This window comes from Ruditapes philippinarum, unplaced genomic scaffold (assembly GCF_026571515.1).
Source record: "Ruditapes philippinarum isolate M1 unplaced genomic scaffold, ASM2657151v2 ctg211_1_1_1_1, whole genome shotgun sequence".
NCBI classification, from domain to species: Eukaryota; Metazoa; Mollusca; class Bivalvia; order Venerida; family Veneridae; genus Ruditapes; species Ruditapes philippinarum.
Genome location: NW_026852000.1, coordinates 695844 through 720930, shown reverse-complemented (window position 1 = coordinate 720930; position 25087 = coordinate 695844). Strand labels below are relative to the sequence as shown.

At 31.9% G+C, this 25087-nt stretch overlaps 1 protein-coding gene across 1 annotated transcript; it reads right to left on the bottom strand.

Annotated features, from left to right (window-relative positions):
• Nucleotides 1-728: 728 nt before the first annotated feature.
• On the bottom strand, nucleotides 729-25062 carry LOC132745919 (muscle M-line assembly protein unc-89-like). The gene is made up of 16 exons (XM_060734937.1): nucleotides 24913-25062; nucleotides 20397-20593; nucleotides 19332-19504; nucleotides 15009-15125; nucleotides 13606-13750; nucleotides 12732-13031; nucleotides 10965-12240; nucleotides 10606-10713; nucleotides 10067-10255; nucleotides 9071-9171; nucleotides 5977-6044; nucleotides 4990-5111; nucleotides 4038-4132; nucleotides 3493-3567; nucleotides 2717-2787; nucleotides 729-1738 (listed from the first exon to the last, which is right to left on the bottom strand). Exons 1-16 carry the CDS (start codon nucleotides 24988-24990, stop codon nucleotides 1572-1574), a joined length of 3282 nt encoding a protein of 1093 aa, XP_060590920.1. The 5' UTR covers nucleotides 24991-25062; the 3' UTR covers nucleotides 729-1571.
• Between the last annotated feature and the right edge of the window lie 25 nt (nucleotides 25063-25087).

Sequence of the window (25087 nt, the reverse complement as noted above, 5' to 3'; positions counted from 1 at the left end):
AAAATGTAAACATTGAAATGTTATTTAAATAAATACTTAGTTCATGTAAAATTTCAGCATCACAGCAGTTATAATTAATTAAATAATAATACAATAAATGCAGAAGCATTTCTATTTTAAATACTAGCATAAAAGTAATCATTTAAAAATCACAATCAGTTTGCCCACTCCCAATTATTGCAGAATTCTATATGATTAAAATATACTTAAGACAAAATAAAAGTAGGGGAAATTACTTGGCTAGAATGAACTTCATCAAAAGTTATATGTCAATTATTTGTAAGTAAGTCTTAGAGGAGCAAAAACATGATTTTAATAAAGGAAACATGACCGACTGGTAACTAATTTTATTGCTTAGCCCTGCCAGCAGCAACAGATACTACCTATGTCACCGAGATCAGCTGACACCCTCATGGTCTGCACTCTTTGTTTTATATCTTATTTTGTAATTTTCTGTAAAAAGGTGAAATGAATGGTTTTGTCCAGATTGAAAAAGGGACTTTAAGTAAGCCAATGAAAGAAATTTTGGGTGGTACTTAAACATTGATTTATGCTATATGCAACAAATGCAAAGAGGAGACAACTTCAACTGGTCATAATTAAATTAAAAATGAGATACAAATGTATTTTGGAAATAATACTTGCCAACTTCAGCATACAATCAATGCCCTTGAGGGAGTTTGGTATTTTTTCTTAAAAAAAAGTTAAAACTTGCTATTTTTTATATGTTTTGTCTTTTGAATCTAACATTTCTACATTGATGAAGCATATAATAAATAATACCATCTAGCATATTATAATGTCTAAATGCATACTTTGTTGAACACACCAGAAATGAAAATGTTATATAACATGAAGAAACAGTCATTTTACAAACACTACAGCTAATTTACTATGAATATCCATGAACAATACACATGAATGTGAGAATGACCTTGACCCTCTTAGCAGACAACTAAATATAATAAATATTGTAAAAAAATTTCATCATGAGATGATATGATCGTATTCTTGTTTCACTTTAAAGGCACACTAGGCCACATAAATAAATGTATGACATTTTCTTCTGAAACAAAGGCAACAACTTGGCCATACAGGTCCAATGAGTTCAATGGCCATTTAATAACCTTAATAACAATACTGTTATAGACTTACAGTGCTTATTTGTAACTACTGTATCAATCGCACCTGGTTGCTTCATTTCTGTAACTGTTAACATTATAACTATAAACTACAAATTTCGTTTTTGGCAGCGACATTAATTAAGACCAAGAACTTACAGTGCAGTCTCTGCAAAGCAGCATTCTAACCTACAACTTAACTTCTTCCCAAAATTAAACTTTGCATTAAATTTAACTTCTCTTGAGAAACACCTCTCAGCAACTACCAAAGTTTATGTTTCCCACAGGGTGGTTGCTTTCCAAAGGTTGAACTGTATATTTCCACTACAAGCACAAAATTTTATGACCCACTGCACTGATTACTCCCAACTGCTTTAACTACAGCAGCTTTCCCACCTTGCATTCATGTGATTTGCACAACTATATGACCCCCTACTAAGCAAACTGTTATCACAGTGTACTGTGACTTCTCCGCAACTTTTTCCCTCCCTTTTTTCCCTTTTTCCCTTTTTTCCCCTTCTGTTTGAGTTTTTTCCTCTGTTCCGGAGTAAGTGATGCGAGGAAAGCTCGTCTTTTCTCTGCCTTCTCTTGTAGAAACATTTGCTCATTGGCTTTCTCTGTAAAATAGATAATAAAAAGAGATTATAAATCACATGTGTACACTATATAATAATAACATCAGTCCTTGCAATGGATACTCCTTGATGTCCAGAAAAAACAATTAAAATATAATATCTTTTTAATGGCCCATTATGCCTAAGAAACTCTATCGTTTTCATTTCTCAAGAACTGTTTATTTTTGGTATCTTGTAACAGTTTCGAAAAATATTCATTTGCTAACTACATGAACTTTCTTTTGCATCTTTGGTTCTGTTGGCAATTGGTATGATTATAAAGAATAAGTATTTTGGATGGAAGCCAAAATACTACATGTACTTTGTTTACATTTTGATACCTTTACGACACATAACTGCATGTTCAGCTCTACTTTTTTTAAGTTGTAAAACATCTTAACATGCACTAATCCATTATCTAAACATAATTGAACACATTTTAGTTAAAACATACGGATTTCTGAGGCATGATGTGCCTTTAAACGTAAAAAAGTGACCTTGACCAAATTGAGCTCCACTATCTAGAACTTACCAGTACTAGTTACTTCCAGGGATACAAATTTTAGGCTTGATGCCAGTACAACTCAAATTCACCTTCATGGGTTAGTTTATACTGATTTATTTTAGTTTGGGTTGTGTAAAAAGATAGAAGCTTATTGAAAACTCTTAAATCTGTTCCTGGAACTAACCAGTACTAAGCAATAAGTGTAAATTTTAGTTTCTTGCTCATCAAAACAACAGCTTGCCTCTGACGGTGTTTGAACTTGTGCAGCCAGCAATCTTAAGATAACTAGTCTAACATGACACTGTTAATGACTCAGCCATACCACCACATTCATGAGTTGAGAGGCCAACATTTTTATTATAGAGCCAGCAATATATTTCCAAATTGTAAAGATGAAAATATCAATCTGATGGTGAGATTGACCTCTAAATTTATGGCAATAAGGTATGTTATTTCTGTAACAAATAATTACATACCAAGTGTTTTTTCAGCTTTGACGAGTCTTTTATGTTCTTCTGGTAACCACACCTTTGGATGACTTAACAACCTGTAACATTTAAATTATTATTTTATGTTTTTAATTGTTGTCGGGTTTTGCGTCAAACCAATTTAATATAGGTGATATGGCGATGTTCCAGCTTTACTAGTAGAGGATGACTTCAGATTCCCTTCGCTGCATTATTTCAGGAGTAAAACCACCAGCATTCCATCAGCTAGCTGAATAGCTTTCTCAAAATTTTTAATGTAAGAATGTCTTTAGAAGGATTTGAACACTCAGTCAGGTGAGGGGCATGTGTTTTGAAGTCAACAACCTTAACCACTCGGCCACAAATTATGTCTTATAATACAACAGACTTTGGTTAAACAACAGTTAATTAACTATTATGAATTATAATTTAGACTTTTTATAAAAACCACCAATTTAACTTGGACAGTCATACTCATTTCAATTTACCTTTTGAATATTCATTTCATATCATAAAGTAAAGGAAAGGAATTAATATAAGTGCTATGCTCATTTTCCAATCCATATATAATGTGATGTAAAATGATAAATGCTTATAAATAAGCCAGATAAAATCTGTTTAAACTTAAGTAAAACCCGATTGCATATGACTATAACATATTACTATACATGTTCAAAAAAGCAGATACATTTACAATTATCATTATATCACATTAAATTCCTGTTAGAACTTAAACTTTTATTTGATATAAAATTATACAAATGGCATTAGTTATTAAAACTTACGAGAGAGATGACTGTTTCGGTAGATTAGCTGTTATCTCATAATATCTCGATTTTCCGGATGGCGGGTACAGAGCTCTGTATACAAAGTATATAAATCATTAAAATATTTTAACAAAACTTAACATGAAATTTAACAGCATACCTTGAAAGGGTTTAAAACTCTTTTTGAGGCTGTCTATGATTAGCAGAATAATTCGTACGTAGTGAGATTTGTTTCTATGTCTGGTTTTTTGCTGAATTTAACATAATATAATTTATAAAGATTTTGGTCATATGTCCCTGGCCATCTTACCAGCTTGTCACCTTGGTGCAGTAACTGATTAACTCCTTATATAATTTAATAGGAGTTAACCAGTTACTGCACTAAGGTGACACAGCTTTTCTGGATAACTAACAAGTACATGTAGTTACCAATTTCTTTGCATGTGTCTAACTACTTTTCCCATATAATTCCTGAATCAATAGCAGTGAGAGACAAAAGAACATTATAGTTAGGCAACATAACAAACATACAGTACTAAAACAAAAATATACAAATTACAAACTTTTGTAATGTTGCCGCCGAGATATGTAAACCTTTCTCTGCTAATTCTTTCTCCATTTTCTGACAGGCAAGATCTTCCTCAGTTTCTTCTTCATCCTGTAACAAGGTCAAGGTCATGTTCTAATTATAATGTGACCTCCAACTACAATTGTTCTAGCAATTAGAATTATCATTCTCTGTTACAAAGATTCTTAGCATTACTTTGAAGTATTTTGAAATGATCTTACTTTTCCACCAATTAATGCATCTTACATGATGAAAATAGGTACATAATAATCTGTTTATCAATATCATTGTTACACTCTTCCTAGATTAAAAGAATTATTCAAAGATTTTATCTATAGTTATCAATAAGACAGAGTGGCTGAGTGGTTAATGCCTCAGACTAATTATCTAAGGATTTCTGACTGCCTGGGTTCAACCCCATCAGGGACAAACTGTTGTTTCTGTGAGCAAGAAATGTTACACTCATTACTAAGTACTGATTGGTTCAAGGAACGGATTTGAGCAGATTCGAGAGTGCTTCAGTAAGCTTATAGCTTCCAACACAATCAAACTAAAAATAAATTGGTATAAACTAATAAGACATAGAGGATATTGAATGAGTGTAGGTTTTATACTCAATCTATTGAATGAATCTACATGAATATAATATTCTATTTTTTACATAATCCAAAATAGGAATGATAAAGAGTTAAAAAGGGTCATTTTTCGTTTACGTCCATATAGTGTAAAGCTTACATCAGCACGCTTTAATGCTGTGTTTGTATATTATGCAAATGAAGTCACATCAAAGTGTTATTACACTAGTGTAAAAATGTTTTTTATTAAATGGCTTTATTACACTCCTGTGCTGTGGTTTACATGATAAATATAGATAAATGTTTTCTTGTTATAAAATATAGTATTAACACTAAATGTTAATATTTTTATTAAAAAGAGAATGTACTTACAAAGTAAGGTATGTTTGTATTTATGATACATGGCTCTGTGAGAATCACTCGTGTTTTGTTAGAAGATTTTTTTGGTTTGGCAGATCCTGTACTGCTTGAACGTGAGTAAGATGCATAATGTTCTGAAATTATTAAATAAAATAATTAGTAACACCAAAGCATACGTATAAAGAGTTGCATTGGAACAATAAATGTTTTCACAACAAAAAAAAATAAAGTTATCATTTCAATCAACCTAACAGGAAGTGGTGTCTGACTTTTTAACGATGTGTTGTTGCTTAAATTGGGACACAACTATGTTTAATAGTGGCAACATGGCTGATTGAATGCATCTGACTAGTAATCTACGGATTGCTGCATGGGTTCAATTTCGATCACAGGCAAGTCGTTGTTTCCTTGAGCAAGAAACTTTTCACTAATTGCTTAGTACTGAACAGATTTGAGTGTTTCAATAAGCTATATTATAGCTACCTATACATCAACCTAAAAATAAATTTTTATAAACTAAACTAATCATGTTTCCTGGCATGACACAAGTACGGGTAAGTTCCAACTTCCAGGAAGCAGACTAGAGCGTGATTAATTTAATTTAGAAGAATTCATTTGATAATTGAGCTTACATAAATATGTTTATAGGTAATTAATCAAAGGGGAAGCAGTGATCTAGTGTTTGTCTATCTCTCAACCTATGAGGGATCATGGGTTTGAGCCCCTACTAGGGTCACAACCATGTTTCCTTATATGACACCAGTGCTGGTTAGTTCACTCTAGAGATGTTAAAATCTTCAAAATCAAGCCCAAGACAAGAGTTATCAGTAGGACAGCTTGCTGGACTATTCTCAGTGCTTGAATGTTCTAAATACCTCTCCCTATTCAATAATTCTTCAAATAGCCGAGCTAAAAACCTAGTCGAGACTGTACATTTTTTCTACACATGTTCTGCAGGAAATTTGCAGCAATATTTAACTATCATTGAGAAATACTTACTATGACTTGATGTAGTTGCTGACATGGGTCTTTTACAAATTGATGTCCTCCCTGTTTCCTCTTTTGTTCTAAAATTGTTAAATTAATCAAGAATATTATATAATCTACCTTACGTCCATGCATACACACAGTTTATCTTCAACAATTTTAATATAGTTCTAACTGCACATAGTCATTCTGACCTTTGATAAAATTACTTTTACATTACTGATCTGATCAAAGCTGATAATAAGATGGTTATATATTTTCATCTTTCTTTGTTTTAGCATGCAACTGAAAACGTGACACATTCAACTAGAACTGCCACTAACATGGCGTGAATGCCCCCTCATACCACTTTGTAAGAATCAACAGTGGCCATTTAGAGCTCAAGGACAACCTCCCTGCCAAATCTGAGGTTACTAAGCCATTGCATTGCTAAGTTATGTATTCTACATTCTTCAAATGTGAATATGTCAAAATCAATACACTGCTGACAGGCATTCTTAAGCAATTGAGGGGAAAAAACTTTTTTTAAGTCAAGGTCCCTGTGACCTTGACCTTTGACACAGTGACCTCAAAATCAATAGGGGTCACCTTATGGTCATGATCAACCTCCATGCCAAATATGAAGACTGTGGGTCAAAGGAATCTTAAGTTATTGGGCGGACAAGCTTTTTATAGTCAAGGCCCCTGTGACCTTTGACCCAGTGACCTCAAAATCAATAGGGGTCATCTACTTGTCATGACCAACCTCCATGCCAAATATGAAGACTGTGGGTCAAAGGAATCTTAAGTTATTGGGCGGACAAGCTTTTTATAGTCCAGGTCCCTGTGACCTTGACCTTTGACCCAGTGACCTCAAAATCAATAGGGGTCATCTACTTGCCATGACTTATCTCCATGCCAAATATGAAGACTGTGGGTCAAAAGAATCTTAAGTTATTGAGCGGACAAGCTTTTTTATAGTCATGGCCCCTGTGACCTTGACCTTTGACCCAGTGACCTCAAAATCAATTGGGTCACCTTATGGTCATGATCAACCTTCATGCCAAATATGAAGACTATGGGTCAAAGGAACCTTAAGTTATTGGGCGGACAAGCTTTTTATAGTCAAGACCCCTGTGACCTTGACCTTTGACCCAGTGACCTCAAAATCAATAGGGGTCACCTTATGGTCATGACTAACCTCCATGCCAAATATGAAGACTGTGTGTCAAAGGAATCTTAAGTTATTGGGCGGACAAGCTTTTTATAGTCAAGGCCCCTGTGACCTTGACCTTTGACCCAGTGACCTCAAAATCAATAGGGGTCACCTTATGGTCATGATCAACCTCCATGCCAAATATGAAGACTGTGGGTCAAAGGAATCTTAAGTTATTGGGCGGACAAGCTTTTTATAGTCAAGGCCCCTGTGACCTTGACCTTTGACCCAGTGACCTCAAAATCAATAGGGGTCATCTACTTGTCATGACTAACCTCCATGCCAAATATGAAGACTGTGGGTCAAAGGAATCTTAAGTTATTGGGCGGACAAGGAAAAACCGACGGACGGCCAGACGTCCGGACGGACGGACAAGCTGATTCCAGTATACCCCCCTTACAACTTCGTTGTGCGGGGGTATAATAAACAATATTGGATCTATACAAGTCTAGAAATGATCTGATAATCAACGATGCATTAATGAATTGTGATAAATTTCCCTTATTATACAGTTGTGTGATACAATGTAGAGGTAACAATAAATGTATATGGCAATACATTCTGCTAAAGTCTGGTTTAAAGCTGCATGCCTCCAGATGACCCAAAATATTTCAAGAAAATTAAACTTGGAAAAAACATACTTAAACTTTATGAAAAGTAAACAAATTAAAGATTCAAGTGATAATTTATATCTTATGTGCAATTAAGGACTGTATTCTGTGGTATTTATCACCATATTTCTACTGGGTTACTAACGCAGTAGGGGCTATTTATGCATATTTTGACCTCTTTTTGGTAATTTATGTGGATTTTATGTGCCGATTGTAATGTGTCAAGTATTTTCTTTGTTCATTTCACAATATTTTACCTTTAAATACTTTTTCAAAATTTTCATGAAAATTAGGATGAATCTGGAGGCGTGCTGCTTTAAACAGTTACTTTAGGTCTCAGAGACTTGTAATTGTTTATTGTTTATTTCTTAAAAACTTATCTGAAGCCAAAGGTAAGGCTGTATAAACTAATTTTTAGATTTAAAGTTTCCTCAAGTCATTTCAACAGTGAGTCCCAACTCTATACTAGTTTAATTTTTAATGCAGCACGCCTACAGATCCATGCTAGTTGTCATGAAAATTTTGAAAATGCTTATTAAAGTAAAATATTGTGAAATTACCAATAAGAAAGTACCTTACACATTACAAACAGCACTTACAACCCACGTAAATTACCAAAATTAGGTCAAAATCTTAAACTGTGTTAGAAACGCAGTAGAAATACATGTAATAGTATAAATACTGAAAAGTAGATCATAAATCACACATAACATGTTAATTACTTGTATTACTTAAATCTTGAATCTTTTTCTTTTCTTAAAATCTTGGCTCATCTGGAGGCATGCAGCTTTAAGGCAGTCAGGGCACTAAAGTTCAGGGTCCCTGTGGCATTGACTGTAATTACCATCAATGGCACTTTAAGAGAGTCAATACAAAATATACATATGATCATCATATTTCTAACAACATGTTTCATGCCATGTCTAGAATACAAACAGGTGCCATAAAATTCCTAATAAATGCACCTCCCCTAATAAAGGCCCCCAGCCTTTTTTGGAAAAAAATCCACTCACATGAGTAGATCCATAATTTTATTCAAACCCTTCAGAATCCATTTTATGTTACAGTAAACACAAATTTGTATCATTAAAACTTTAAAACCTTAACCCTTTTAAATGTTATTTCCAACACTTGCTGACACTAAATGTATTTACAATGATTTTTGCATTTAGGAAAAATTGTGTTGTAATAAAAGCCCCCCTTTTTGGCAAATGATTAGCCCCCGGGGGCGTTTAATAGGAATTTTACGGTACCTTAATTAGACTGTGCCGTTAGACCAGTAACACAAACAACATCATACCTTGACAACAGTCCTACATGTGCTGAAAGTGGTCTTGGTTTACGTTTCTCAACAAGTGATTTCTTCACCACTTTAGTCTTCTCCTCTCCATCTTCTACTTCCTATGTACATTAATATACATTTATTGTTACATAGTCAAATTCAAAATAATAACATTGTTTTTTTTTTTTTAAGATTCACTTTTTACCCTTGTATGCTTTTAAATCAGCCCTTAGGAGTGTGCTGACCCATCGTTTGAGGTGTCCGTTTCTACTAAATCCAGGAATTGTGGGTTGGAGTCTTACAGAGGTCAAGATAAACAATAAAACAGTATTATCACCAGAAAGTAGTTTCCCAATAAACTTAAGATTTCTGGCATCTCTTCAGAAAGGTAATAATATGAGAGCATTTGATAAATTGTAGTATATGTCTAGTGCAATTGTGTTAGTATTTGTTTGTAGAACTTTTACAGATGTGGCAAGTCCAGCTATTTTGTTAATATTTGTAGAATATTTACAGCTGTAAGTGACAGTCAAGCTGTTTAGCTAGCATTTTCTGTAGAATATTTACAGCTGTAAGTGACAAATGCAGCTGTTTTGTTAGTATTTGTTCAAATGATATTTACAGCTGTAAGTGACTAGCCCAGCTATTTTTATTTTCGTATTTGTTTGTAGGATTTGACAGCTGTAAGTGACAAATTCAGCTGTTTTGTTTTTGTTAGTATTTAATTCAAGGTTAATTACAGCTGTTTAGAAGTTTTGTTATTGAGATATTAACATTAGGTCTAGCTGTTTTGTCTATCATTTACTAAGATATAAATAAATGTTAAACACTCTGAAAACATGATTTTAATTGAAATTATGCCCATACATAAATGGTTACAAGTAAAAGTCAAAATAACTTTTCATTTTGCTAAAGTTCTTTTCAATTTTTGGTTTATGACCATTATAAAGGTCAATTTATTCTATATAAAAAAAGTAGCGTAATGTCATTTTAAATAGTTAGAGAATTTTATACCTCTTTATCACCAGCTAGATTTTTTGTTCTTTCTAGCAGATTGTCTATAACTTTCTCTCTTTCTTCTGTAGTAAGATCAACCTGTTCTGTCTTCCCTGCTTTACATTTTACACTTGTCTTATTTTCGTTATCTTTGACAGCAGATCTTGGCCGTCTGTATGTGGGTGCAGACGCAGGACGGTTGAGGGACTGTAAATAATCATATTTATTATTCTTTATTCTTTAAAATGCCATTAATTAGATCAAAGATCCTACAGTATGTTACATAATTTACCTACCATCAAGAATGGTAATGTTTAATGTGTAAAACTGACAACTACCGTAAAATCTTAAATATTTCAAAGATTTGATTCAGTGGTTATCAGAATTAGGATAACTGTCAAATAACACATTACCTCACGAAATATGAAAAATTTTGTTAAAATAATTCATTTTTACATAAAATTTTTTTAAAAAAGTATTTCTATCTGGGAAAACTGATCACTGCATTATTTCCAAGCAATTATTAATACAAATTAATACAAATTAATACAAATTACCTTTGATTTATCAAGTAATGATTCCTCTGGTGCCATAGCAACAAACCCTAACCTTGACCCAGGTCTCTCAAGGTCATCTGCTGAGTTGATCTTCTTACTGACTGGTGGCTGCAAAATGTTCTACAGAAATTAACAGATGTTCAAATATTTGGTATAGGTATAAGTTATCATACCTTCTGTTATGCTTAAAACTTAAAAGTAAAATATAATACTTTCTTCTTTTTACTTTTTTTTCCAAATAAAGTCCAACAAATTAAATTCCAAAATGAACTTCTGTGCTCTCTGTGAAAAACTAGAGCTAGAAGAAAGTAAACCCTTATTTTATGAACAAGTTTTAGACCAAAAAAAAAAAATTTTACCTTAGCACTTGATGGTCTACTTGGTGGTTTTCTTTGCTTTAAATCGGGACTTGTTGCTAAAAATCTTTCCTTTTCTTTCACAGACACTTGATGTGCATCTATCACACTCTTCACTGTTATTTCTTTTGGTTCTAATTCATCAAATTCTAATGTTTTTGTTGTCTTATACACAGTGGTTTCCTTGGAAACAGGCACATCTAAATCTGATTTCATTTCGGAATCAGGTATTTTAGACAAACTTGAATGTCTTGATATTTCATAGTAATTCTTTTCATGTTCAGATTTGACAACAGTTGGTGCTGACACAATAGATTCGTGCGTAATAAACTTTTTGTCAGTTTCAATTTTCTTGTTCAAATGACCATCAACGTTTGTTCTTTCTTTGTGATCTTGAATTTCAAACTCATTCAAGCCCATCTTCTGCATCATAGTCACCACTTCATCTTTTCTTTTTCTCTCTTTCTTTTTACTTCCATCATTTATAGGTTTTTCCTTTTTTTGTTTTTCAATTTCTCCATAATCTACAGTTACTGTAGTGATCTGTTTTGCAGAACGATTTAAAGGACCACTAGCAGACTTGGGTCTGGTTTGGTTGGATTGTATCTTATTACAGGGCATTGAAGGTTGTTCTTTGTTGGTTTTTGTTGATTGAACATTTACAATATTTTTCCTATCGTTATTTTGATATATAAATTGCTTAGAGCTTTTAGCTTGCTCTGTTACCATGGTTTTTCCTGATGGTGGTCTCCTTTCTCCTCTAGGGGGGGACCCCCTTGGTGGTGATTTCATCTCTCTCTCCGTAAACTCAACTTTGCCTGTAGACAGAATTGGTTCTACTCTATTTTTAATTTCAATCAAGTCCACAAAACTATCAGCAGTGTGATGTATAGTCTTTTTCTTATTATGATGAAGTTCTTCAACTTTACGTCCTATATTCCTTGGTGTTATGTTTACAGTTGTTATATTTTCATTGAACTTCACGGCTGACTTTTCTCTATCCACTTTTTTATTGCTGTTCTCACTTTTTTCGAATTCCAGTCTATTTTCAGAGATTATTTCAGACACTAGTTCCTCTGCCTTTTGTTTGCTATTTAGTCCATCTATATTTATTTGTGTAGTTATTTTTAAGTCATCCTCATTTTCTTTATTTTGATTGGTCAAGTCAGACTCACAAGTATAGTCTGTTTCCAAGGTTGACACTGGAATATTTTTATTTGCACTAATAATACTCTTTAAATTAAATTTCTTAGACACAGATTCTGCTTCTGCCAACAACCTGAAAATATAAAACATGAACAATTAAATGTCCTCTTTAAGTTCTACTGGGATAATGTCATGAGTTAGCAAGTACAAAATCAATGCATATTGTAAGTCCGAAAGATTTTTGACAAGTTATATGGCCCTATACAAAACGGTTATTTAGAAATACTGCAAACAACCTTTTATGTAAGGTTATAAAACTTGATCATAAACTTGTCAGGAATATCTATAAAAAATTTAGAATGGAAATAGACATTAATTTTTCTTGTATTACGGTATAATAATGTATGGTTTATCGTTCAAAATTAATGCTTTGTAATTAATCACTCAGACCTGTCGGCCTTCAGGATTATATTCCTGCGCATTTGAACTCTTACCATGCATTAAATTATTCAACAACAATGCACTCAAAATTGAAATCTATTTCCTAAATAGACAGTTCCAAAAAATGAAAGTTGGACAAGTGCATTGAAGAAATTCAGCAGGTTATGGGTTAGGTTAATTTACCTTTCCGTATCTACATCATCCATCTCATCATGATCATCATCAGCCACTGGTAATGATAACCGTAATGATTCCTTCATAGGGGTGTGGCTTTCTGTATGACTGAAATCTTCTGGGGAGTGGTTTCCTGTATAATTGACATGCACAGGGGAGTGGCTTTCTGTATGATTGACATTAGACTGGGCGTAACCTTTTGGACTAGAAAGGTCATACAAATCTTCATCATCTGAGCTGTCCATCAAATCGTCATCATCTGCTACGTTGTATGGATCCCCGATGAATAATTCAAATACTCTTTTTGTTCTGTTAAGAAAATATTTGTAATCAATTTTCATCATATTGAAATGTAAGAAATGTCATGGCGTAACAATGTTTTTTTCAATGATAACCGTAAGATTGAATGCCATAAATTATTTAAGCAATGTAAAAAAACTAAACATAGATGCTTTGAATATAAAATTAAAGCAAGGAAGAGTTTTTTGTTTATCTTTATTACTACAATTATCATTTCTAATAACAATAATAATTGAATTTGAATTCAATGTCAGAAGGACTTTTAGCCAGCTTTTAGCTTATAATTTTATATTTCAGTTAAACTAAACAGTAACATCCAAGAGATACCTAATTAGTGTCCCAAAATTTATTAGCATTCATAATCCCAGTTCCATAGATCAACGAATCTTCCTACTGACCTATTTAAACCAATTAAAGTTTAGATCTTACATTATAGTATAAAGCTTTCCTAATACTCTTATAAACCCATCTTGAATAAATGCCATTCTTCTATATAAAATTTGGCGCTATGCTTTCACATGACGAAGAATTCTGTGAAATAGCCAAAACTTTAATCGTTATATGTGATAATGTAAAAATGTACCTTTCTTCTGGCTCTGGTGATGGAGGTGCTGGTGAGGTAAAAGGTGGAGGCGGGGCCTCTGGATTCACTGCCCTATAATTAGCCACACCCACATCCTCCTCTGTAGTATCTTCCTCAAGTGGTAAATCCATCTGCCAGGCAACTCCTGTATTCAGACAGGAAGTCAATGATATAAGTACAATCGGTATAAAAATATACTGTATTATTACCCTTCCAGATTTTTTCCACCTTTTTGATTGGATATTGATCACCCGAAAGACATTGATATTACCGTGCCAGATGGGTAATATACACATTAAATTTCCTCGATGGGTACCCCACATTGTAAACAACATGCACCATGCGATGCGTGTACGGTTTGATTTTACGTGATATAAATTCCGATTTACAAGCACTTTTAAACTGTCAAATGATTAATATTTACCAAAATAGAGTAATGATACATATTCTCGTCAGTATAGGAAACAAATATGACCCTGTGAAAGCTTGATATTAATTTCAAAAAAGTGTGTTCAAAAGACTACACCTTTTCTCTTGTTTACATTCGTTATGTTCGAAAGATAATACGTCATGTATTTATGTGACGTCATGTTATGGTGAAGGGGTATTCTAAAGGGAATCTTATTTCGACGTTTCATTTGAAGTAGCATTGATTTATTTTAAAATCGTCTTAACTCGGAACGGGAAGGGTAATAAAATTATTATTTTGGTTTTGGAGCGATATATGTGGATATATTACCTGCCAAGATAAAATATCACCCTCGCCTAATGGCTCGGGTGATATAAAATCTTGACAGGTAATATATCCACATATATCACTCCAAAACCAAAATAACATATATTATATATAACATAAAGACAAGTAGGTATGAAGAAATACAACATAAAGATATGCAGAGGTATAAAGAAATGTAACAAAGATATGTAGGTATAAAGAAATATAACATAAAGACATGTAGCTATGATAAAGAAATATAACATAAAAGCATGTAGCTATGATAAAGAAATATAACATAAAAGCATGTAGCTATGATAAAGAAATATAACATAAAAGCATGTAGCTATGAAATATAACATAATATATAGGTATCAAGTTGAAGAAAAGACAGAAAAAAAGTCTGTACCACAGTGTGATCTGGAACCATGTAGATGGCATTTTGCCAGTGTTTCGTTATAGTTGTTTAACTTCAACTAGATATACAATATTAAAGGGGTACTATAGGTGTATCATGATCGTGTGAGATACTTGTATTTGGCTATCGTGGATTTTACAAAAACGGATTACTATCCATGCTTCTTTGCTCGTGACATCCTATCCTAGTAAAATCCACTCTTGACAAATAAAGATACTGCTATAAATAAAACCATATTATGTTACCTCATGGACATGTATGATAACTTACCATCTGGTGGTCTGTCTGGGTATTTGAGTCCGGCTGGCGGACCGACCCATCCTATAGATGATGTATGAGATACTCCTTTAGGTGGTCTACCACTGGGATCATACTTGGCACCCTTCACTGAAACAAATAAATATCACACTATTTTACAATCTATTAAGTATCAGTGATAAGAAATCCTTACACTTGACCAAAATACTTTATATTGCTTTTATTTTTGAATCCATCTTCAATTTTTTTTTCATAGTTCATCTCTAACACATTTGTATTGTATAGTTGGTATATATTCTGTTACTACATTATTATCTTATCTAGAATGTAGTATGTACAGAATATATACCATGGGTAACTGATGATGAGTTGTAGTTCATCTTTGAATTTCTGCTTTATAGTTGTACATTCAATGTACAATTAACAATATACAATAATTGTAGTTCATCTTTATTTTATAGTTGTAGGTATGTAACTTGCCTGCTTGGGTTTTTTTTCAAGTTTTGGGGTTTTTTGTGTGTGTTTTCTAAACATTGTTAATTTTTGGTTTTACTTCTTTTTTAAAATCAACTATAATTAAGTTGTAGTCCTTTTCATGGAAACTTAACTTTATAGTTAGTTGTCCACCTGCTAGTGGCTATAAAATCTTGCCATGTGACCTGAGTGCAGACCAAATCAGACATGACATCATTCTGTGCTGTATGTCCATGGTCCGCATTTTTCACTGTTCAGTCCTTACATTTTTTGAAAATTATTCCAAAAATTTTTTAAATGGTTTAATCCAGATTTGAAATATGGACAAGTCTATTTAAAATGTAATAGATGACAAAATTTACTCAACATTATTACATATGTACTAAACCTCTATTTTTTTTTCTGATAGCTTAATTTTCATTTTGGAATTACTATACGACACTTTTGGAATAATATACGATCACTTTTTTCTGTTTAAAGTTAGGCAATTATTTTACTCCTGCTAAACATATCAGTATTGTAAATGTAAATTTATCTCATTCTGTGCGTTAATTGCTATTAGCAAGTGCTTTGTTAATGAACGTGTTTATGACATCAGTTTATGATGTCAAACTTCTACATTAAGCATGAAGGTTGGACGTCATAAATGACCAGAAACCCTCTGATCACCATTGCGGTAAGCTGTTGTTTTTATTTCTCAGAAGTTTTCCAATCTTTTTATTTCCCAACCTTATTCATTTCATATCTATGTAAACTATGAAAATGTGATGTTTTAAATATTTAATACAATTCATAAAAGTAGTATTTGCTTTTATTTTCATTTCTTTTATTTAGTTACACAAATGGTCCTGTAATATTCGAACCAAGACTCTCCGTCCCTCGTTTACAAAAATATTAAGCAGGATACCAGTTAACAATTATCATGAACAATTTCACATTGACACAAAAATTACCTGTTATAAAACGATACTTCTTGTACTGAAGCACAGTTTTCCTCTCATACATATGTTTATTACCATTTCTATTAGAACTCCTATGGATTAGCACCATCTTAGCCTCAAAATACTATAATACTTTTTTTTGTAAACAAAGTATTCACCAGAAAATATATGGATAAGGTATTTAAAAATATAAAATGCTATTTACTAGTTATTCTGAATAATTAAGTTCTTTTGGTTAATATATCCAAAAATTAAATCATCAAAATAAAGCGCAGCCTGATTAAAATCTTTTATTCTCTAAAAATGTCATTTTATATTCTTCTTTTATTAGAAAAAAAAAAGAACAATATCAACTTGAAAAGATTTTTAACATAAATTTAATTTTCTAAGCAATGAAAACTTGATTCCTTTTTAACAAAATCCAGTGTTATCACAACTATAATTTCCATTTTTATAATTAAATAAATCTTGATTTGCAAAAAGAAATAATTCACTTTCTTATTTTCTAATATTTTGTTTAAATTTTGCCTGCAGAATAAAAAAAAAATCTCTAAAACATTTCAAGAACACATTCTTCCCTTTCTAAGCACAAGAAACTTGATTCATTTTTAGAGACATTATTTTTCACAAAACTTTCTAATTTATAAAACATTTATAATCAAGTCCCTCTTCATGTCGGCACTTCATAAAATATAGTTTATAAGATACTCGAGTAAATTTTATCGATATTTCATCAATTTATTGATCATACTTAGAGAAGCTTATCTGTAATAAACCTCTCTAATCTGTACTAACAAGCACTTTCTACATTGCAAATACATCCCTATTGTTTGTTAGCCCCTCACTCTTTATTGTTTGATTTAATAAAGATGTAAATAAATGTCCAAAAATGATCTTGGTTATATTCCATGAACTTCTAATCCTTGATATAGTATATAAATTAAAGATTGTTGAAAAAAAGATAGTTTAATACTACAGTATAACCTCAGTAAAGTGGCCACACTGTAGAGCAATAACCTCTTTATAACAACACAATCAGTTCTTCCCATACTAACACTAAATTTAACCTCTCTAGAGCATCTCTAGAGCATCACTTCTCTATAACAACCAAACTCAATGCCTCCCAAAGGGTGGTTGATCTGTAGAGATTGTTCTGTTATTCAAAACTGTTAGACTCTTATTTAAATCAGGGCATCTTCACAGTTGTTTTAATTTTTATGAAAATAAGTTCAAAAATGTTCTAAAATGTACAAATTACAAGTAAATCATTTACAGTCTAAGTTAAGTATTCACAGGGGATATTCTTCATCTTGTTAAAATATGTATCAATTTCTCTTCCTTGAAATGAAGTCAATAAAAGAAATATATCAAATAAAAAAGTTTATATCATAAATAAATTGATAATTTCAAGTTTTCAAGAGAAATATTATTTGTGTGTATTTGAGTTTCAAAATACTTGCCACTAGTTGCCCATATGGGCGAGGCCTCCAGAAGAGTATTAGTCATTTTAGATTTTGGAGGATAGTGCAAGATACAGATACAGAAAGATGCCCCAATTCCAGAAGCTTCTCCTGGTTCATTAACCTGCCAAGTGTTTAAGCACTCATACACAGGACCGTGATTTAAAGTAACATCCGAAAGACTGATAAGAATTTTAGCTGGCTACCCCGGGAATCAAACCCACAATGTTGAGATTACAAGTCTCGCCCTCTAACCCAATGCGCTATGATGATTAAGCTGTTACTTCCTTGAGCAAGAAACTTTAAAATTAATGCTTAAAGCTGCATGCCTCCACATAAGCAAACACTATTTCAAGAAAATCTAACTTGAGAAAAATGTATAAAAAAAAGAATGATTCAAGTAATAATTTACATGTTATATGCACTAATTGACAGATTTTGCAGTATTTTAATATCACTATATTTGTACTGCATGACTAACAAAGTAAAGTATATTTTCAAATATTTTTAGTAATTTTTGTAGATTTTAAGTGTCATCTGCAATGTGTAAATTACTTTCTAAGTTTACTTGAAAATAGTTTACTTTTTAACACATTTTTAAAAAATTTCATGAAAATTAGCATGATCCTGGAGGCATGCTGCTTTAATACTTGTTGATTCAAGGAACGGATTCAAGAGTGTGTCTTCAAGTTATAATAGCATCCTACACAATCAAACTGACATAAATTCTGTATACACTATATTACATGCAAAAATCACCATCATAGAAAAGATATAAATGATGTTAACTCAAGGCACAAATACATGTACATTTTCACTATTCATGTTAAAAATCTAAAAATTTATATTTTTTCTAACACAAATAAGGTATAAAAACATGTGATGCAGTAGTCACAATTGGCAGAAAACCAGCAAAACAAAGTAACAAAACTTATATGTGTTTGACTTACATGCAAGGTTTTAGTTTTCATTATTTGTTTATCTATTTTTCACCCAATTTCAACATACTTTTGGTAATATTTCGGCAGTCCGTCCGCCTAACCGGCTTTAAAGGAACTAACCAGTCATTACCAACTTTCCCCGTAAGTGACAAAAAGTGACAAAACAAATGACCATATCATTAGTTATCAAGAATTTTTCCCTCCCCCGAGAATTGAACAAGCAGCTCCTTGATAACAAATGCAGTGCTCTCCCTATTGTACTAAGCAGGCATACTATGCATGTTTTTTCAACACAAGCCATTTTAGTTTCACTTATTGATATGCCACTCAGAAATTACTGCAACTAGTGTGTATTTACCGTATTTAAATTATAATTTTAAACAATCCAAATTCTTGTCTATACACAGGTCATATTTTGACAATAATTTCACTTGGAGAGGGTGTAATATTTGATATAACAGAGTACCACTGGAAAACTATCGAAATTCAATAAAAACAAACTCTATTTTTTCCACTTACCACCAAAAGCTTGTTCTGACACTACACCACTAGGCAGAGGTTCTTTTGCACTTTGAGGGCGGGGTTTACGACCACTGGGAGGTCTCGTTTTACTTAGCTTAGCACTAGCTGGTCTTAGTGGTTTTGGCAAAACAGTTTGGTCAACTGCATCAGGAATTGATGTGTTACTTCCCCTGAAGATGACAAAAAATGTGATAAATTTATGAGATGGGTTTTTTTATTTTGGTTTGGTTTTACATTGCACAAATATCATATAGGTCATATGGCGACTTTCTAGCTTTATTGATGGAGGAAGACCTCGGGTGCCATTTCTTACATTCATGAGAAATAATCACATTAAATAGTGAGAAATATCACTAACAAAATGTTTGTGAAAAGACAAAGAAGGTATCTACCAATCAGGAATAATACATATATGACAAAAAATCTGCCTTAACTGAAAAACATCAAATAATTGGGTAATTAGGTACATGTAATATTTGAAAATCTATTTTTTTTTTTTTTTTTTTTAATACATGTATATTTTAATTTCAAAATGATTAATAAAGCTAAATACCTATGGTTTTATCTTCTCTTCCAAACAATTTTTCTCCCTCACATAACAAGAAAAATATAATTGATAATTAATTAATTGATTTAAATTCATCTTAAAAACATTACATATTAAAGGCAATTTAATTTACTTATTTCCATATACCATATTGTTTCCAATTAACGCCCTTCCTCTTATAAGCGCACCCCCCCCCCCCCCATATTTTGTAGGAAAAAAAATCTTACCTTATAGATTTATAATCTTTAATGAAAGAGCAATCCAAAACATACTAAAATTTTTATTTAAAAAATGACAATTACTGGAAAATCATTTAAAAAAGGATTTATCCTATATTATATACAATGTATTAGTTCATAATAATGAATTTTGATATTTACAATATTTATTTGTATCTTTAATAAACATATTTTAAAGCACATTTGTATAGTTCTAAGTACTACCTTTTAAAAAAATTCCCACTGGGCGTTCAATGGAGACAATACGGTATAATAAGTCAGTATAAAACAACTTACCATGTTCTTACAGATCCTGACTGTATACTGCCTCTGTCTGTACCTAACTCACTAGGCTGACCACTTGAATCAACCTTTCGCCTACTGCGTAGATTTGTTGCTTTAAGATCTCTAGGATCTGCTAATCCTACATTGTAAACACTGGTCTGTACTTTGTCCAAATTTGCTAACGATGTAGATGCTGAATTTAGCCATGTCTGCAAAGAATGGAATTAATACATTAGGTGTTCAGCTACAGTTACTAGCACAGTCAGAAAAAAATCAAAAGTATCATTCCAGTCATTTCAGCTCATGACTGTTACAGACACTGACAGTCATCAATATCAAACTTTATCAAAGAAGATTCAGTTGCCATGATCAGAGAAACAATATCCCTTGTGCCAAAAAAAAGTAACAATGGTAGAAACTTTCATTCAGTAATGCAACTTCTATAAAAAAAGTTAGAATCACAAAAATGTGGCCTTGACTGGGTTTGACAACCTAAAACTTAAAAAGTCAAAATCCTGTCAGATACTCCAGGTAGGTTAAAGTTATAAATTAACAGATGCATATTTTCTAATGATTTCATTTAAAGTTAAAAAATTTAGCATACAGGTGATGATAAAGTTGAAATATGCTAAGGTACATGTAGCAAGAGGCATGTAAATAAAGTATCACTGTGTCTTACAGAAATATAATATAATAATCATTGAATTCCATATAGACTTTTGCAATATGATATTGGTAATAAAAAGGTTTAAAGTTTTTATACTAGTGACTGCTATTCAAAATAACTTTTTCTTAATAATATTAAGGGGGCATCCATATTTTATGTACTTATTAAAAATATTTGTTAATCACATTAAATAATCAAAATGGACATTATTGGTGTGACAATGGCCTAAGCATTTTCCAAATATTGATTCTGTTATCAAGAATCAGTAAATGCCTAAACTATATTTTTAAATGAAATTCAAATGATTCAGCAATAGAAAATAAGATGCTGATTTTCATTGTATGTCACTCACCAGAAGCCCTCTATTTATGAACCTATTCAATGTTCATATGATAATAGAAATTGAAACAACACTCAACAATCAGTTCATGTAAGATAATTGTTGTTTCCTTTTTCAAATTATATTCTAAATTAATTATTCTTCAAATACAAAAACCAACACAAGCTAAGATGAAGATTGAATAAACATTACGCTCTGCTAGTATCACTGTAAATAATTAACTCTGTGTCTGGGGAAGCATCCGTTGCCGTATTATTTCTTTATCAAAATTTTACTTCAATATTATAATAGAGATGTCATTTAGAAAAGCAGTTTATTACTTTTGAATTACCAAATCTGTTGCCTAATATTCCCCGTTTTTACCCCCTCACAGAGGTAAAAATTCCCCAATATAACACCTGCACCCTACTAAAATGTGCTAGATACATCACTAGTTTAATTATTTTTGTCTAGTTATTCATAAGATTTAAATAGCCTAATTGACAATAAACTTATGCTTATATTAATCTTAAAAGATTTAAAAATTAAAATTTAGAAGTAACTGTTTTAACATTACAATCACGGTCTGCCCCTTCCTATGGCCATAGAAAAAATTAGGTTGTAACTTGTCCGCAGTAAAAATGGAATATCTACTCTGACCATACTGTTTCACCTAGTTTCATATTACGTGCTTATCAATACACAGTATTGATTGTCTGTCAATTGAATGCAAAAAGAATACCGCTACATGTCTGTATTATGCCTCTGAGGCTCTGTCTGTATGGTAGACAGACGTTTCACTATTGAGACGGTTCACACCAAGACGGTTCACACCAACACGTTTCACTCCCTTTTTATACCAAAATCATTTTGATACATATGATATACTAAAATAGACCTAAAATATTGAATTGAACTAAAATATTCCTTAAATTAATTAAAATAAATTAAAAAGGGGGATTTCACTTTTTTGTCAATGACTAAAAACTCAGTACTTTTAAGTTCTATTATTTCAGATCTATTGTAAACATGGACTCAATAGGCAATTTTAATTTAAAGCATAACAATCTTGTGGCAACAATTAACCTAGAGTAACATGTTTTTTTGTTGTTAATGTTAAACATGGGATAAAAAATTGTTAAATTATTTAATGCTACTGTAGTAAAATGCTTTTTCAATAAATGTCAAAATTTTAATGGCCATTGAAATCAGAAATATCTTTAAATTAGATTAGAAGCATTGGGACTTTTCAATATTTGTCATGTATTATAAATCATTTTTTTGTGAAGTTTCTGTGTTTAAATTGGCTGTTGTCAAAAAATATTTTAATGGTCCAATAAGCAACTAATTAGTAAACTGTTGAAGTGCAGTGTTTATACAACTGATTTAATAGTGGTGTCAAACTGTTAGTTGATTCTCTCAGTGTTTATACAACTAATTAGGCGATGAGATAACACCACAATTACTTAAATTTGTTTAATGGCTATTGTTTAATAAATTGATGAAGAAAATAATTTTAAAAAATAATTTATTTTATACACATGTTTCGCATTTCATTGTTAAAGACTTACAAAAAATAATCATTATATAGTCAATATCATATATTTAATATATTGATATTTTTTATTTTTTGAATAATATTAATTACTTTACTGGTAGTGATTTCAATATTTAAACTGATACTTATAATACGGGGAAGTCAAAGACCGGGCCCGCGAAGCGGGTCCGGGCTTTGGCTTGCCCGGCTATAGACTACACGTGAATATTTAAAAGAAAATCAAATAAAAAACAATTAAAAAATATATAGAATTCTATACCTATCAATGAAATTTTCAGTGTCAGTCCTAGTTAGGCGCCGCCATTTACAATGTAACTCAATGATAAAAGGCGGTGTATTCCGATTACGGAACAAATCTCAACTTTTCGGATTAATAATAATCGTCGAGTGTTCCGAGTGAAAACGGAAGTGGGTACATATAATACCGAATGACACCTTTAAAACAGAAAAATGAAAGGATTTTTTACCGACTTCCCCGTTCATAGGCTTTGCCTAATTACATATTATTTTGGTATGTAAATGACTAGTACAGTAGTATCATCTCTGCCTATTAGCCATCTTGGGGCGACTAATCATATTAAGTATGTTTTTGCGCGTATAAATAAATTATTATTGAAATATCATACTAACAGCCTCCAAAGCATGTAAGATAAAAAAAAAAGTAATACGGGGAAGTCAAAGACCGGGCCCGCGAAGCGGGTCCGGGCTTTGGCTTGCCCGGCTATAGACTACACGTGTATATTTAAAAGAAAATCAAATAAAAAACAATTAAAAAATATATAGAATTCTATACCTATCAATGAAATTTTCAGTGTCAGTTCTAGTCGAGCGCCGCCATTTACAATGTAACTCAATGATAATAGGCGGGGTATTCCGATAACGGAACAAATCTCAACTTTTCGGATAAATGATAATCGTCGAGTGTTCCGAGTGAAAACGGAAGCGGTGCATGTAATACCGAATGACACCTTTAAAACAGAAAGAATGAAAGGAATTTCTAAAGACTTCCCCGTTCATAGGCTTTGCCTAATTTCATATTATGTCTTTATTGTTCTTTCTATGTTATTCTATTTTTTTTTTAAATTTACTATAAATAGAATTTTATCATGTTGTTACACTTAAAATAAAAGTGATATTTCAGAAATTTGTCTTTCATTTACACCTCTTGTCACTCAACCCATAATTAAATGAGTAATCTTCTAATAATTCGTATTAACTATACCATTGAAATCAACAAAATGAAACATTAAATTGAATTTCCTTTTTACACTGTTTGATATTAATGAAATTAAAATTTGTTAACTTTCCTAGTAAACATCTCTAAAAATTGGGAGTGAAACGTCCATACAATTGACAAAATGGGAGTGAAACGTCTAGGTGTGAACCGTCTTGGGTGTGAAATGTCTTGGGAGTGAAACGTCTGACATTCGTCTGTATATAGGGTTAAGGTACGTAGGTAGGAATAATTAAAATTTGTGAAATACTATTAGTTCTTCACTTGTTAATGTCTCGTTCTCATTAACATGATCGTAAAACAACATATGAATATTACGGGGAAGTCAAAGACCGGGCCCGCGAAGCGGGTCCGGGCTTTGGCTTGCCCGGCTATAGACTACACGTGTATATTTAAAAGAAAATCAAATAAAAAACAATTAAAAAATATATAGAATTCTATACCTATCAATGAAATTTTCAGTGTCAGTTCTAGTCGGGCGGCGCCATTTACAATATAACGCAATGATAATAGGCGGGGTATTCCGATAACGGAACAAATCTCAACTTTTCGGATACATGATAATCGTCGAGTGTTCCGAGTGAAAACGGAAGCGGTGCATATAATATCGAATGACACCTTTTAAAACGGAAAGAATGAAAAGGAATTTTTAACGACTTCCCCGTTCATAGGCTTTGCCTAATTTCATATTATGACCATTTATGTGAACTGATCAACCTAAAAAAAAATAAAAATGACCAGTCAATATACCTTCTTTGCAATTGACTTTATTTGCTCAGTTTGATCCAAATGAGATTCATCTATAAAATTACTGTAATCAAAATCCATCTTGATATATTTGAATAATTAATTTAGAGAAATGCTACTGTCATTTTATTTATTTATTTCAGATGAAATGTGACATGTCCGCCATATTAGTTTACAT